This window comes from Zalophus californianus, chromosome 17 (genome assembly GCF_009762305.2).
Source record: "Zalophus californianus isolate mZalCal1 chromosome 17, mZalCal1.pri.v2, whole genome shotgun sequence".
NCBI classification, from domain to species: domain Eukaryota; kingdom Metazoa; phylum Chordata; class Mammalia; order Carnivora; family Otariidae; genus Zalophus; species Zalophus californianus.
The window spans coordinates 286,781-302,975 of record NC_045611.1 but is presented as its reverse complement, the minus strand read 5'-3'; the positions used below and the strand labels follow the sequence as shown (position 1 = coordinate 302,975).

Genomic DNA, 16,195 nt, shown 5'->3' with positions numbered 1-16,195 from the left:
AGAGCCCCATTTCCACGCCCTCCTGAGTGCAACTGCTTTGCTGAAAAGAACCCACCAGCCTGTGGAGGTGCCAGGCGACCCGTGAAAGAGCAGCCTCTCAGCCTCCTTTGCCAAGTGGAGCCTTATCTATGTCATTTCTCTGAGCCTGGCATCCAAATGAGCAGTCAAGAGCTAAAAAGCAGCAAGTGGTGGATATAGCAACCCTTTTACCACCAAAGGTGGCGTCTTCTTTCAAATTTTAAATGATCCTAAGATGGTTCTGCCACCACAGCTTTTGTTTCCGTACTTTTGGGTATTCCCTTAAGTGAGCACACTGTCGCTCCGGGTCTGGTCCGTTATATGTGGGATGTTAGTTTTCATGCTGCCTTAAGACATCCATAGTAAATATCATCAGAGCAGACGATACAAATGCAGTGAAACACACTGAGTTTTACATCTTCTAACTCACCTGCAATCTGGAAAAAATATCCCGATTTCCTGTGCAGCTACCGAGAACCAAATCAAAATTCTCTGAGCAGTTGTAACTCCTCGAACTGAAAGAAAAACACAATAAAAGCCTCCTAAGTATCTCCGCATGTACAGCCATTCCTACTTCTCCGCCTCCAGAGTGGCGTGTGGTCACACAGCCAGAGGTCCCAGGGGACCACATGACACCCACAGTCATCAACAAAACAACCGTCTACAACAAAATACTAGCAACCCCAATCTAGTGACATCTAAAAACAATTATGTACCATAACCAAGTGGGATTTATTCTAAGAATGCGAGGTTGGTTCAACATCCTAAAATCAACATATCAATAGAATACACGTATCAATAAATAAAAACCATGTGAACATCTCAATAGACACAGATAAAACATGAGACAAAATTCAATACCCTTTCATGATAAAAACACTCAACAAACTAGGAACAGAAAGGAACTTCCTCAACCTGATTAAGGCCGTCTATGAAAAACCCACAGCTCGTCTCATACTTAATGATGAAAGCTTTCCTCCTAAAATCAGAAATAAGACAAAGTTCTCCTCTTTCACCGCTTCCATTCAATACCACTGGAAGTTCTAGCTGGGAGAGTTCAGCCAGAAAAAGAAATAAAAGGCATCCAGACTGGAAAGGAGAAAGTTAAATAGTCTCTATTCACAGATGACATGACTTTGCATACAGAAAATCTTAAAGAATTCACAATAAAAAACTATTAAAGCAAATAATTTCATAAAGTTGCAGGACATGCAATCAATATATAAAAATCAAGTTATATTTCTCTATACCCACGAATAATCCGAGAATGGAATTAAGACAATAATTCCATTTACAATGGTGTTAGAATACAATACCTAAGGATAAATTTAACCAAGGAGGTGCAAGACTTGTACAATGAAAACTATAAAACGTTGAAAAAATTATACAAGACCTAAATAAATGGAAAGACATCCCATGTTCATGGACAGGAAGAATCAGTGTTCTTAAAATGGTAATAACTACCCATAATTATCTACAGATACAATGCAATCTCTATCAGAAGCCCACCTGGTTATGTTGAAACTGGCAAACTGATCCTGAAATTCAGATGGAATTGCAAAGGACCCAGAACCCCCAAAACAATCTTTGGGGGAAAAAAGGAAGCTGGGGGATCCACATTTCCCAATTTAAAACTTCCTACAAATCTACAGTAATCAAAACTGTGTGATATTGGCATAAGAATAGATGTATGCACCACAAATCTTTTTTTTTTTTAAGATTTTATTTATTTATTTGAAAGAGCGTGAGAGGGAGAGAAAGCACAGAGGGAGAGGGAGAAGCAGACTCCCTGCAGAGCAGAGAGCCCAATGTGGGGCTCGATCCCAGGACCCCGAGATCATGACCTGAAGGCAGACGCTTAGCCGACTGAGCCACCCAGGCGTCTCATAAGTAAATAAAATCTTAAAAAAAAAAAAAAAATAGATATATATGCCAAAGTGAATAAAGAGTCCAGAAATAAACCTTCACAGGTATGGTTAACTGATTTTTGGCAAGGGTGCCAAGACCGTTTAATGGGGAAGGTCAGTGTCTTTAACAAAACGTGCTGGGACAACTGGATGTCCACATGCAAAAGAGTAAAGGTGGATCCTTAACTTATTCCATAAAAACTAAATCAAATGCATCAAAGACCTAAATTAAGAGCTAAAACTAAAAATAAACTGGACTTCATCAAAATATAACACTTCTGTGCATCACAGGACTCCATCAAGGGAAGAAATGAAAAGATGACTCCTAGAATGGGAGAAAATATCTGCATCTCATATCTGATAAAGATCTGGTATCCAGAATACATAAAGAACTCTTTTTTTTTTTTAAAGATTTTATTTATTTATTTGACAGAGACAGCGAGAGAGGGAACACAAGCAGGGGCAGTGGGAGAGGGAGAAGCAGGCTTCCCACTGAGCAGGGAGCGATACCAGGATCCTGGGAACATGACCTGAGCCAAAGGCAGCCGCTTAACGACTGAGCCACCCAGGCGCCCCATGAACTCTTAAAACTCAGTAAAAAAAAAAACCCCAATCTTAAAATGGGCAAAGGATGTGACATTTCTCAAAGAAGATACACAAATTGTCAACAAGCAAATGAAAAGATGCTCGACATCATTAGCCACCAGAGGAAAACAAATCAAAACCATAATGAAATATACCACTTCATATCCATTAGAATGGGTATTATCAAAAGATAACAATAACTATGTTCGTGATAATGTGGAGAAACTGGAACTCTGATACTGTTGGTGGGAATGTAAAATGGTGCAGTTTTGGAAAAGTCTGGCAGTTCCTAAAAAAAGTTAAGATATGACACAACAGACTGATGAATCACAGACCTGTACCCCCAAAACAAATAATACACTGTGTATATTAATCAATATTAAAAGAATTTGAATTTGAAAGAAAATTGAAAGAATTTTGAAAGAAAAAAAAAGATATGACACAGCAATCCCATGCATAGCCATATGCCCAAGGAAAATGAAAACACAGGACCACAGAAAAGTCTGTACACAGAATTCTACCGAAGTACTCAGTCAATAAGTGAAAACCCAAATTTCCATCACGAGTAAACAAACTGTGGTCCATCCTTCGGTGGAATACTACTCAGTAATAAAGAAATGAAGTTCGGATAGATGCTATTATGTAGACTAAGCTTGAAAACACTGTCCTGAGTGAGCCACACCCAAAGGACCACATGCTTGTGTGGTTCCATTTATATAAAGTGTACTAGGATTGACCAATGCTTAGACAGAAAGTGAATCCCAGGGTTGGGGGCGTGGAAGGAAGGCACAGACACTCACTGACTTCGCTCTGCGCACGCATGCTTGCCCCTCCCTCCCAAGAGAAGAATGAAGGACAAGAGGGCCGGCCCCAGCCTCAGCTGCCTGGTGCTGCAGGTGTTACTCCCAGCCATGGAGCGCCACCAGGAAAAACTCCAGCGCCATCAGCTGTATTGCAATGTAGTGTGACTTGGAAGAGTCACCTTGCTAACTAGCTGACGTGTTTACACATCCTCGTGGAGAACAGAGGGACAGTGGGAAACATAAAGGCACCCGTCCTCCCTTGTGTTCAGGAACCATTTGCATGGACCGTGTTTCTTAGAGGGTAACAAGATTCGTTTTCTACGATTTAACACTTGTCACCTGAAATGTGGAAAATGGAATTGATTTTACTCGCCATCTTGACACAACAGTCATGAAGACAAAGACTAATCGAGACTAGCTCAGCCGGAACGCAAACCCAACACAGCTGCATGCTACGGAATTCTGCCCCCATGGCAGCCAGCCCACGTCCATGTTTCAGGCACCTGCGACGCTTGCCACCTGCTATAACCTACTTGTCCCACCTTTACACTTAATGACCCAGGTGCCAGGTGACAAAGCAGAAAGACAAGTCATTGCCGCTGGCAAATCTATACACAAAGGAAACGGATTCTGAAAACTTACCTTTACTTCAGACAGACTCAGACTTGCTATCAGGACATGTTCAACTGTGCTTTGTATAACACAAAGTAGACTGAGAGAAATAAGAAACACATTCTTAGAACTACCAAAATTAGAAGTATGACGCCCTTTGGCATCAGCATTCCTAACCTTTGGCAGAAGTCTATCAGCACGTCGACAAGAACCGTGCACGCTGTCTGCAGCTGCCCATCGCAGCCCCCTGCAGCAGAGGGCTTGGGGAGGAAGTGCTCATGGATCGCCCACTGGTGGAAGTCCCACCTGCAACAGCAAATACCAAGGTCTGTGCTGAGAAAGGCTGCAAACCAGTGCCTCACGTGGCCGAAAAGCGAGCCCACAGCCAGGGGCACAACGGCAGGGGGTTAAATCTGAGGGGTTGGGGCTACAGGAATGCCCTCTGCCACAATCAAGACCCCCTAAAGGGCCATCCCCCTGGGTCATTATCCCAGCGTCTACCAGCAAAGGTGTCCAGATCTGGACCAGGCTCTGCAGGTGCTCACAGGAAAGGTCTTGAGGATGTACTAAGTGAAAGCCTCAGCCAGAGAACCACTGACACTAGTCTATTTCTACAGAAAGAGCCAAACCCAACTAAGACGTTTCCACATACCCACGAATGGGCAAGGAACAGGTGAGAAAGGGCTGGTGCTTTACCCATACCATCTGAAGCCTCTACAGAATGTACTGGAGTGTTACTTGTAGAATTAAAAAAGACAAGGTCTAAGCACAGCTTCAACATCCTGTGATCTGGGGGTAAGAAATCCTTATTACGGATCCTCACACTAGAAAATGAATTCCTCCTTTTCCTAGTGGAAATGGAGGAGGAGGAGGGAGGGGAGGGGAGACCCCAGGACACGCAAACCCATGCAGCAAGCACTCCCAGGCGGCTGGGCACAGACCTGAGGAGCAAGCAAACCTCTATCTTGTTGGAAAAGCAGTTATTCTTTCCACAGTTCTTTCTTATTTCTACTTGCTCCTTCTATTACCTGAAGCCAGGAGACAGCATCCCGTGCATGTGAGGAACGTCTCTGACCACACAGGGACAGTGGCTCAGGGTGGCTCACGCTGATCCCTGCCCTCAGCTGCCCCCGGGGCTCCTGTGCCCTACCAGCTCCATTTTATCTACAGCACATTTCCCTCCCTGACCTCTGCACCCCCACACCGAGCGGCTGGTCAGCACCCCACTCTCATGCCCAGAACAGCACATCTCACCTCCCCCTGGTCTGAAGAGTTGGTCCTGGGACCCACAGACCTTGATTTATCCGCTCCTCATGCCACCAACTCAGGACCAGCACTGCCTGTGGCACCCACCAGCCCTCTGCTTCCGTTGTGTTCTTCCCACGCTCAAGACAGACGCAGGCTGGCCGCCCCAGCTGAGAACCATCTCGGGCGCCTTCAGCAGGACCCCGGATGGTCAGGACTCCACGGTAGCCCCTTACCACACCCAGCCTTCCCTGCTCCTCTCCCACCCAGGGAAAGCACACTTGCTGCCCCTGCCATCCCCACCCTGGGACCCGTTCTCACAGCCCTGTCTGGGGTCCTGATCTGTCTTAGCTGTCCGCCGGCTTCTCCCCAGGCCCACTGAGGCGTACACGTGTGTGCAGTTGCTTGGCAACAGTGCCCAGTCAGTGGCGTCAGGGCAGAAGTGCACCGCCTAGTGCCCCTGTCTGCACACAGGTGACAGAAGGGCAGGCTTGTCTCATCACAATGCACCCCCACTTTCGAGAACATTCTAGAAGTGCTTGGCAAACAGGAGGAACTCAATAAATGTTTCTTGAATTAAGGAATGAATGCATGAAGATGTGCTAATAGGTCATATATTAAACTGAACATTGAGGATATAATGAGAGGACTTAGACTTCAAGACAATGCAGAAAACCTGACAGCATTTTGAAAGGCAGACCCCCCCCCCCTTTTAATAAGATTTTACTTATTTGAGAGAGAGAGTGCGTGTGCACAGTGGGGGTGGGGGGAAGGATCAGAGGGAGAAGCCGACTCCCCACTGAGCACGGAGCCTGACACAGCTCGGTCCCAGAACCCTGAGATTGTGACCTGAGCCAAAATCAAGAGTCAGATGCGCCCCAAGGCAGATCCCTTTCAACACTTACCTTTCCGTATGTGAGAGAGAATCAAGCTCAGGTTGGATTTCCAGTTCCAGCTGTAACCAGTCTCTGTAAGTTAACTGAGAGAAAAGGACAGCATGAACAGCACAGTGCAGATGGGACACGGAGACCAAGGTCGGCTTGGTAACAGTCTGCTGTCACCGCTCCGTGACCGTGGACGTCACAGCTGGAAGCCTCACAGGAGGCCAGCCGGGCCTACGCTAGCCTCTATGCTCACGCCACTTCCCACCGTCGGACTGAGGTCCTGGCACCAAGCCCTGACGGGGAACGCAGATACTGCTTAATCAAACTCTGAACGTGAAGCTCACCAAAACCATTCAAACTGGTACTGAAATTGAGTTCTCCAGCACACTGCCTGGTTCTGAACAGTTAACCTGTGGCCTCTGCAAACCACTCAGGTTACCACACACCACCACCAGGAAAGAAATCATTTTCTAGTTCAGTGGAGTTGGGCAAAGTAACCGAAGAATAAACTTGATGCAATGACATGCTTCAAATACTCATGGTAGCGTATTCCTTATTTTACAATTCTTGGAACGGTTTCACTCATCAACACCGACTAACCTCAAACCTCACACTGTGTGTAAAAAGCACATCCCAAAGCGCGCTCCCTGTCTGAAATACCAAAGCCTGGCAATACGAAGCAGTTCCTTGCTCGGGGACACACGCACGGGAAGCCAAGAGGCTCGTCCACGATCACCCGAACACCAAGGGCGGCGACCCGCCGAGACACCCGCCAGGCTGCATGTGGGCAGCGAGTGTTCTATGCACACTGCAGCATCGCCTACTATGCTCAACAAACACGGTCAACCTGCTCTGGTGTACCGATACAATTAGTAAAAGAACTGAATATATAATAAAACAATTGAGAATTTTTTCTCTAAGGACCAAAATAAGCAGACCAACATCCAGGTGAGTAAACGAAAAGTTATGAAAAGGTAGCAGACTAGTAACACAGGCATGTTGGCTGAAGCAGGCCAAGGCTCCCCAGGACTATGTTCAGAGAAGTGCAACCCCAAATCGCAGCCTGGCAGGTATGTTCCAGATACATTTATATTCACCCTTAAAACCTTCCGCAAAATGTTAGTGCTGGGGAAACTGGGCAGAGTAGATGTGATCTTTCTGTCTTATTTCTTACAAGTACATGTGACTCTACAGTGGTAACAGTAAGAACTTCCGTCCAAGCCACTTCTGCGGTGCTCCAGCATCAGGCCCGCCTGCCTGCCCACCACGTCCTCAGGAAACCCCACAGCTACCCGCAAAACCCTGTGCGTTAGGACAAGGCAAGAGACAGGAAAAGGGGCAGTGGGACCTACGTGAAATTCTTTCTGCTTCAACAGTTCCTGGAAGGTTCTCTGTTTCCAAAGACACAGGGCGGCTCGCTGCCAGTCGGCAGTCGGCAGGCACAGGAGTCTCCAGGGAAGGCCGGCTGGGTCCTCCTGAGAGGGGGGTTCCCGGGCTTCTGAGAACAGTCTGAGTATAACGAACTGGAACTGGAGAGAGATGGTAAACTGGCTGTGTGCCACAGGGCAGGGCAGCGTGGAGACCCTGTGGACACCTGGAGTGACCCGGCGAACCCCTCATGGGGCACTCTGGGCGCCCTGCGTTCAGCTACCGACGGCATCTCAGTGACCAGCCCTGCCAATCTTGGCGCACATCTGTCTCCCGGGGCGCAACCCCTGGAGGCAGAACTGCTGGCTCTAAACGGTCCCCCACAGCGGTGGCTGGCCGTCCTCCCTGCCTGTTGCTGGCACTGGTTTTCCCACTGTAAGAGGGTGCCAACTGGAGAAGCACAAGAATGTCCCTGAGTGTTTGCCATTAGGAGCTGCTCGGGGGGACCAGGGGCGGGCACTGGGACCCCCCTCAGAATTCGGCAAAGGTGGGACCGGAAACTTCCTTGTCTGGGCCGCCTCTCCTAATCTCTGTTCCATGCTTCAAACTGTGGGCACCTGGGACTAAGCTCCTCAACACCAATGACGGGAGCACACAGGTGTCCCGACGGCACTTAACCTGAGGGCAGGACCAGGGCTTCTCAGTGGATTCTAATGTGGAGCCTGGAACTCAGATCTGCGTTTCAACTTCACAAGATGTTCCTTAAAACTCCACCAAAGGAATAACAGGGGTTTCCATTCTCACTCCAAGTTCACTTTTGCCACTGAAGTTTTCTGACACACATCTTTAAACTTCTCTGGTCTTGGGGCGCCTGGGTGGCTCAGTCAGTTAAGCATCCAACTCTTTTTTTTTTTTTTTAAAGATTGTATTTATTTGACAGAGACACAGTGAGAGAGGGAACACAAGCAGGGGGAGTGGGAGAGGGAGAAGCAGGCCCCCCGCTGAGCAGGGAGCCCGATGCAGGGCTCGATCCCAGGACCCCGGGATCGTGACCTGAGCTGAAGTCAGACGCTTAGTGACTGAGCCACCCAGGCACCCCAAGCATCCAACTCTTGATTTTGACTCAGGTCATGATCTCAGGGTCATGAGATCAAGCCCCACATCGGGCCCCGCGCTTAGTTCAGAGTCTGCTTGAGGTTCTCTCTCCCCCTCTGCCCCTCCCGAACTCTTGCTTGCTCTCTCTCTCTAAAATAAATAAACAAGATCTTTAAATTTCTCTAGTCCTGTAAATAAATACAACATTCAATAGACGAGGTAAGTCTTCTGAGAAAATCAGAATTCTTTTTTAAATAGATACTTTTCATGAATATTTCTTTTAATATACCAACTTTACAAAAATCAGTATGTTTCTTTTTAAAAAAAAAGGAGCTACATTTGTCGTCTTTGTCATTTTACAGCCCCCCCTTCATCTTAAGTCTGAGAACAGAAGAAAAAGGCAGTTTCAGCCCCAGCAGACAGCTGAGGCAGCTCCCAGGAGACAGTCCGATACACCGGGAGCACAGTGTGCAGAGACGTGGGCGGGGAGAGAGCAGACAACCGGACCTTCGCTAGAAACCTGCATGAAACTGGAGATTCACAGAATGGAGAAAGAGAAGTGACAGACCTACCTTTTTCATGAGGGCTGGAGATAAGCAGCTGTACAAAATATCTCGCGACAGGGAAGAAGACTTACACAAAAAGTAAGAAATCACCGCTGTACAAAATCTGAAAGCAGAAAACAGAATGTAGAAATGTGATGCATGCAACATACGGGATGAAATGAATGTAAGCGTGAATTTCACAAAAGGGATCTGACTGCATTCTAAACCAGATGTCCGGAGGGTTAGTCTCGGCCTCAGCTCTGGGCCAGGCCAGCTCCTGAGCCCTTGGGAACCAAGCCCCGTGTCACACCCATGGGTCTGAGCTCTGTCCACGCTGAAGGCACAGATGCAGAAAACACCGCAACAGTCAGACTGTGCAAGTACGGGCTTGCTTTCGCCGCATGTAGAGTCACGGCCAAAACAAAAGTGACCAAGTCAGATGTGGTTGGGAGTGCTTCTGACGTACCATCACCCCATTCACTGTTCCTTCCTGAAAGAAGTCTGCGGAACCAGGCATAAGCAGGCCCAATTTTAAACTCAGCCTTAGGAGAAGCCCTTGCCCACCGATGTGTTGGGTTGTCAAGTGTCGAAGAGACCGACCCCGGGGCCCAGGAGAAGTCAGGAAGGTACCGAGGAAGGAAGGGGGACCAGGGCACTTTCAGGACTGACTGCCAGTGAGGGCTCTCGGTGTTGCCAAAAGCCTGTAAGAGGCTGGACGGCTCTGCCTCCCACAGTGGAGGGCTCAGGGGTCCACGGCAGGCATTCTAGTGCATGTCTCTCCCCGCTCTAATTCCTTATGCCTTTTGTCAGTTCCGTCCGTGAACTGCAATCCCAGCCCCCAGCAAACAACCCACTGGAACCTCCTGGCTTCTGCCTTGACCCTCCGTCCATTCACCCCGGGATCGAGTAAGTCTAGACTCCCAGGGCCCTGCCCTCAGCACGTGGGGACCCATCCCTGCCCTCGCTGGGGTGGGCGGCTCACTGACACCGGCCCACCTCTCCTGGCACCTATCACCCCGCATGCACACGCTATCAACTTGCCAGATGCCCCCACACAAAAGGGCAGGGATTTGGTTCCACCCCAGGTCCTGGAATGGGTCTGACCCACAGTGGTGTATAAGGGAAGCGTGGGGGTGTATACTAGCACAAACTTCTAGAACGATGGGTCTCGAAACCCCTTCAGATGAGTTTCTTTGGACTGGGCAACTCCATGTGCAGGTACCTACCCCACAGAAACAGCTACTCACCACAGGGAAGCCCAGCAACCCAGCCAGAGGGACGGGTCCCACCGGATGCCAGGCGCCCCCAAGACAAAACCCAGTAATGCTCGCCACAACCGAAGATGGCTTAACAACATGGAAGGATAACTACGGTCTACTGTAATGTCTTAAAAGGCAGCTTTTAAGGTAGTATACTCTCATTTTTGTAAATAAAGAAATACACACGAGTACACACGCTATAAAGACTCTGGAAAGACATATACCAAATGTTAGAGTGATCACAAATGGAGCGTGTATGTGTTGACCAGCTTTATGTGATGAGAATGTGCTACTTTGTGGAGAGGGGAGAGGCACAGCAGAGAGGCGGGAGGGGGAGCTCACTTCAGGCAGAAGAGCGAGGTCTCTGCGGTTCCAAACGTCAGGAGGCTACTGAAGAACTCTGGGATGGGGAGGCTCTTGGCAGGGGCAGGAAAACCCACGCGCACCTCTGGGAGTGCAGACCTGGACTCGCCCAGGTGGACGACCAGGGCAGCCAGGCCCAGCACGTGGGAGGTACTCAGGCTTGGGCCCTGAAACGGGAGACGGTGTTTCTCCAGGAAGGAGGGTGGAGCCCCCTTCCCAGGCGGAGGGAGGTGGCAGCCCTACCTGGTGACGGAGTAGTTGGCAAAGCCGGGTGAGCACGACAGGGAGGAGCCTGCGTCCACACATGGCTGTCACGAAGCGAGCAGCCCAGGGGCCCTGCCTGCAGAAAGAGCCGCCGAGACCAGCAGTCCGGCCAGTCCTGGCCCTGCACGGCCCTCCCACGGGTTCTGCTGCACAAGCACTCACGCACAGGAGGCCTCAGAAAGAACCGGGCTATTCCCCCAACAGCGGGGTCTCCCACGGTGATGCTTAACCTCTGCCGTGTCTGCACCTGATAAAAGTCAGCACGGCCCCTCCACCCCGCCTGGGACCCCCAACCGGTACAGAAGGCAAAAGGCAGGACCCAGGACCCAGGATCAGAGCTGGACTAGGAATGGCAGCCTTGCTCCCCGTCCTCGTCATGGAAGACAGGGAGGAACTCTGCTCCACCAGGGAGACCTGATCCAAGCACCCAGGCCACCCCACACACGACTCCACACCACCCAGTGAGAATCACCAGCCTCTACCTGGCTGGTGGGGTGAAGCTGGAGGCTGCAATCAGGTTCTGACAAAAAGACGTCAACAGGAGGTCCGCGATCTGAGAGATAAATGGTCACTGAGGGCACAGAGTCCCGGAGAGCAACGTGCATGAGCCGGACTGTTTATGCCTCTGAGGAAACAATCACGCTGACTGGCAGCCAAACCCCACTCCCAATCCTGAAGGACGGCGGGCCAGCAGTCCCATAGTCCCAGCCGCGAACCTTCACAACAGGGAACAGGGTCAGCACACCTCGTCTACACAGGCCCAGAGAGTAAACAGTTTTAGGCTTTGGGGCCACAAATGGCTGGGCTGAGGGTGCCCAGCTCCTGGGTGTCTGGTTCCCTGGGGAGGAGAGCGGTGCACGCAGCACTGTGTGCACGGTCCATCCCTGCTCGCCAGCCTATTGTAGGCATCCTGCGCTCACCTCCTGTTCCCGGTGCTCCAAGCGTGGCGCCAGGACACCGAGCTGGACCTGCGATACCTCCAAGCTGCCGTCCTCCTCGCCCAGGCCCAGGGCGGAGCTGAGCCGTTCAGAGACAACTGCCATGTGAGCAGAAAGAACTGCAAATGGAGAAACACGGTGAGCTGCCCAGGAAAGCGGCTGACGCCCACCCCCCACTGCACCCCGGGGCCGGCTCCACAGAAGCAGCCCAGTCTCCATTCCGGGGACAACACCTGCCACTAACGCTGGGGCCGCGCACATCCAGCAGCCAAGCGGTGCAAACTGCTTTTCCCACATGGCAGGTGGCGGTGCTGAGACGGTGGACGGGCACGAGGCGGGGCAGAACGGGGACAGGGGCCGTCCACTGCCTTTCGTCGGGTTACCTGAGGGGTCCATGTGTTCCCTCCCCACCGCAGACCTCACTTGATGCACACTCTGCGTCTCCCCCACACGCTGTCACATCTGCCCGAGGTTCCACGTCCCACCGTCAGCCTCTGGGCGCCAGAGGCCAGGGAACAAATGGGCCAATCGTGCCAGCTGGAAACGGCAATCTGCTTGCTAGGGACGAGGCTGACCTGACCTGTCGGCTATCCGGCTGAAGCCCCGGGGTTCCACCCCAGCCTCGCCGTCCCCACATGCCCAATTCGCAGGAGCGCAGCTCTGAGAGGCCACGGCCCCCGGGACCCTGTGCGCCGTGAGCAGGGGCACTGAGGTGGCATTATTAGTATTTCCTCTGGGAGGCTCTCACAGGGCGTTCTGTCCTGGTTTGACTACAATGCATTTATAATATAGAAAAACCTATTACACTTCCTGGATAAAAATAGGGTTTATTTACTTTAGATTCTGCATTTTTCCCAACGACAATCTCTTCAGTAGGAGAAGTTCGTGTTTTATTTTACGGACTGCCGCGCACTGCTACGTGACGCGAACCGTTCACGCTCTCCCTCCACAAATGAGCACGGCCGACACGCCATGTTGCAGGAACTGGTCGTACAGAAGCAGAGGCCAAGTGCTTAGTGTCTCCGCGAGTCAGCCGGCACAGCCGAGTAACGCCAGTTCTCCCCTCTCCACCACCTGGCCTGCTGGGATGTCAAACCGCAGAGCGCTCATCTCTGCTAAGGCTCTGGGACGGCCTGACGACGGACCCGTCTCCCGTCCAGCACCCGCCAGCGCTGCGGTCAGGCTGACCTGAGCCCGGGCGCGGCTGGATGCCCACTCGGCCCACAGGCACCCACTGCAGACCGCCCTGCCCACAGCCAGGCCCTCACCGTCATACTGCGAGGGGTCTGTCATGGCGGCTCTGAGCTCCCTCAGGGCAGCGGCGAGTGGTCCCAGCGGTTCTTCCGCACAGCCCCCAGCTTCTGCCTTCACCCCTGCGGCTGCATCTGGGAGAGGACACAACACACACAACCGGACGTGGCTCCTCTGTGAGAAGGGCGGACAGAGGCCCCAGACGAGGTGCCATGCTGCTGGGCACGGATCATCCTATCATAAACGTGTTTATAAATGTTTAAGAAAAAACATGGTTCTATGCACAATATGCCATAAAGGTGAAAAGCATATATGTAAAGAAAAAGGACCAGAAACACGGTGAGGGGGTCTGGGTGGGGACATAGGATTGTGGATGGGTGACAATTTTATTCAATTTCTCAAACTTGTAAGTAACATTGTCATACTGTTTTCTTAATAGGATGTTTAAAAAACATAAGATGTAAAGAAAAAAGCTAAGAATTAGTATACAAGAGATGATTACCAGTTCTCAACATATATTTCATAGATTTACGCAAAAAGATTAGATCTGATCACAAATTTGTAAAAGAAAAATGTTTCTTGAGGCGCCTGGGTGGGTCAGCTGGTTAGGCATCCAACTTCTGATTTCGGCTCAGGCCATGATCTCAGGGTCATGAGATCAGGCCCCATGTTGAGTTCCACACTGGATGTGGAGCCTGCCTAAGATTCTTCCTCTCGGGGCGCCTGGGTGGCTCAGTCGTCGGGCGTCTGCCTTCGGCTCAGGTCATGATCCCAGGGTCGTGGGATCGAGCCTCACATCGGGCTCCCTGCTCAGCGGGGAGCCTGCTTCCCCCTCTCCCTCTGCCCCTGCTTGTGTTCCCTCTCTCGCTATCAAATAAATAAATAAAATCTTAAGAAAAAAAATTCTCTCTCCCGCTGCCCCTCCCTATTTGCACATGTGCTCATGCTCTCTTAAAAAAATTTTTTCTTCAAATACAATTTTTCTTTCTTTTTTTTTCCTTTTTTAATGTTAAGCTTTATACCCAACTTGGAGTTTGAACTCACAATCCTGAGATCAAGATTTGTATGCTCCCCTGACTGAGCCAGCCAGGCATGCCCAAACATACAATTTTCATTAGAAAAAGGAAGGCAAAGGGGCCTGGGTGGCTCAGTCGGTTAAGCACCATGACCCGAGGGTCCTGGGATCGAGTCCCACATCGGGCTCCCTGCTCAGCGGAGAGCCTGCTTCTCCCTCTGCCCCTCCCCCTGCTCATGCTCTTGTGCTTTCTCTCAAATAAATAAAAAAAAAAAATCTTAAAAAAAAAAGGGGAAGGTACACTACATGCTTTAAAAGCAAAACAAGTTCAAGTTCTGGAGTCACTGGAGAAGAAATGGGTACACGCAGTGAGCCTTACAAGATAGACACCATGACAAAACTAGAAATCAGAAGGCTTCTTTTATAAGCCTTGCCAGATAAAGTACAGAAAACATTCTCGAGGCCCCCGGGGCAGGGCCGGGGGGCTGGGTACGGAGGAACTTGCCTCTCACATACTGGACACGGTCCTACAGCCTCCCTGATATCCCCAGCACGGAGATGAGTTGTTTCAGTAATGGTAAAAACAAGTGTGAGACCTGGGACCTTCATTCTTTGCCCACTCAAGTTTTCTCAGTCTCCGTGGTCGTGAGAAATCATCCAAGCATGTAAAAAAGGAAGGGTTTTGGGAGACAGAACTAGAAAACACACAGCCTCATTCAGCCTAGCTGGCCCTGTAAAGGTCAGAGGATTTAAACCACGTGACAGTGCTAAGGAACCAGGCCCTCCTCCGGATGAGCCTCCCACCACCACCCTGTTAGCAGAGACAATGGGATATAGGTGGGGACACGCCAGCAAGGCCGCCCAGCGGCTCTAAGCACCGCTGTCTCACGCACACTGTCGCAGATCGGACCTAGGTCTATACACGGATGCCCATGAGCTGAGCAATCCCCAACCCACTACAGATGAACTCAACCGTCCCAAGAAGCAGACCCCCCACGACACCCCACTTCAGAATCAACACTGCAGGCTTCAAGCCCGGCAGCCTCATCTGACAGGTTGCCCGAATCAGGACAGGCAAGCAGAAGGCACATCACAGCCTCATGCAGCACGTTCAGGGAGATGCCCTGTCAGGTAACTTTCCAGGACTTCTGGGCTGGGGGCGGGGGGGGTTCCTTCCTGACTGAGCCAGATCAGCACTGGCCCACGGTGTGGCCTGCACACCTCGTGACTAGGGAAGTAGAAGGTACCCGTCCTGGGGACGGACAGACCCATTAACCTTACGTTCTGGCTTCTTCTCTTCCACAGTGGAGCAGGCTTGGCAGTAGGTGGAATACAGAGACAGGGGAATTTTATCTGCCCTGAATCAGGAGAAAACATGAAAACCAAGTCAGTTATGACTCAAATTAGTCCTCAAGCTCACAATTCCAAAAACTATCATAAAACAAAAATACATGATATAATCTATTATCCATACCTTATAGTATGACCCTGTTTTTAGAAAAAAAAAGAAACCATTACATGAATCAAATGGTCCTTACTGTTCATAATTTGCCATATACAAATATCTGCCAATGTGGTTGTCTTAGGATAGTGAGATTATAAATGATTTTTACTTCTCTCAATAAAGTTTGAGTAATTTCCAAATTTTTTTAATGAACTTATAATTACTTTTAATGAGTAATACTGAGAAAAACACCCAATTTATGTCATTAAAAACACACAGAATTATAGAACAAAGTCCTGTGATAAGGACATTCAGAGGAGCAGGAACCACCAAGTGGCAGCCCAGGTATGGGACACGTGCAGTGGCATGGCCTACAGGACACAAAGTCTCCAAATGAGCAGTGAGGCAGGAGGGCAGCCGCCCCACGGTGCTGCAAACCCAGACGATGAACCAGGGAAGGAGCTGGATGGGCCCCAGGGCAGGAGTCCCACTGCGGGCCGCAGCGAGGCAGGGGACAGCCCGCAGAGGGGAGCTCAGCACGCACCCAGAGACTGGAAAACCGTGAGATTCAGGATCAGAAACCAATGCAAAGAAAAAGA

General features: G+C 50.3%; 1 protein-coding gene across 15 annotated transcripts in view; it reads right to left on the bottom strand.

The window, feature by feature from the left end:
* FANCA (FA complementation group A) overlaps positions 1-16,195 on the bottom strand; it is a 60,269-nt gene that overhangs the window by 10,908 nt on the left and 33,166 nt on the right. For 8 of the 15 annotated variants that reach the window (XR_003524007.1, XR_003524008.1, XM_027617097.2 and 5 more), the window contains exons 21-31: positions 15,434-15,510; positions 13,155-13,271; positions 11,869-12,005; positions 11,431-11,501; positions 10,928-11,024; positions 10,664-10,851; positions 9,090-9,186; positions 7,407-7,583; positions 6,076-6,149; positions 4,103-4,231; positions 449-533 (exon numbers count right to left, since the gene is read on the bottom strand). Coding sequence is in view for 10 of the 15 variants with exons in the window: in XM_027617097.2 (XP_027472898.1) it covers positions 449-533; positions 4,103-4,231; positions 6,076-6,149; positions 7,407-7,583; positions 9,090-9,186; positions 10,664-10,851; positions 10,928-11,024; positions 11,431-11,501; positions 11,869-12,005; positions 13,155-13,271; positions 15,434-15,510 (1,249 nt within the window). In the remaining 5 variants the exon portion in view is untranslated. Of the gene's footprint in view, positions 1-448; positions 534-3,955; positions 4,026-4,102; positions 4,232-6,075; positions 6,150-7,406; positions 7,584-8,597; positions 9,048-9,089; positions 9,187-10,663; positions 10,852-10,927; positions 11,025-11,430; positions 11,502-11,868; positions 12,006-12,721; positions 12,966-13,154; positions 13,272-15,406; positions 15,511-15,626; positions 15,641-16,195 lie in introns of those variants that run through there. The other 7 variants (XR_003524009.2, XM_027617098.2, XM_027617104.1 and 4 more) reach the window with 7 other exon arrangements.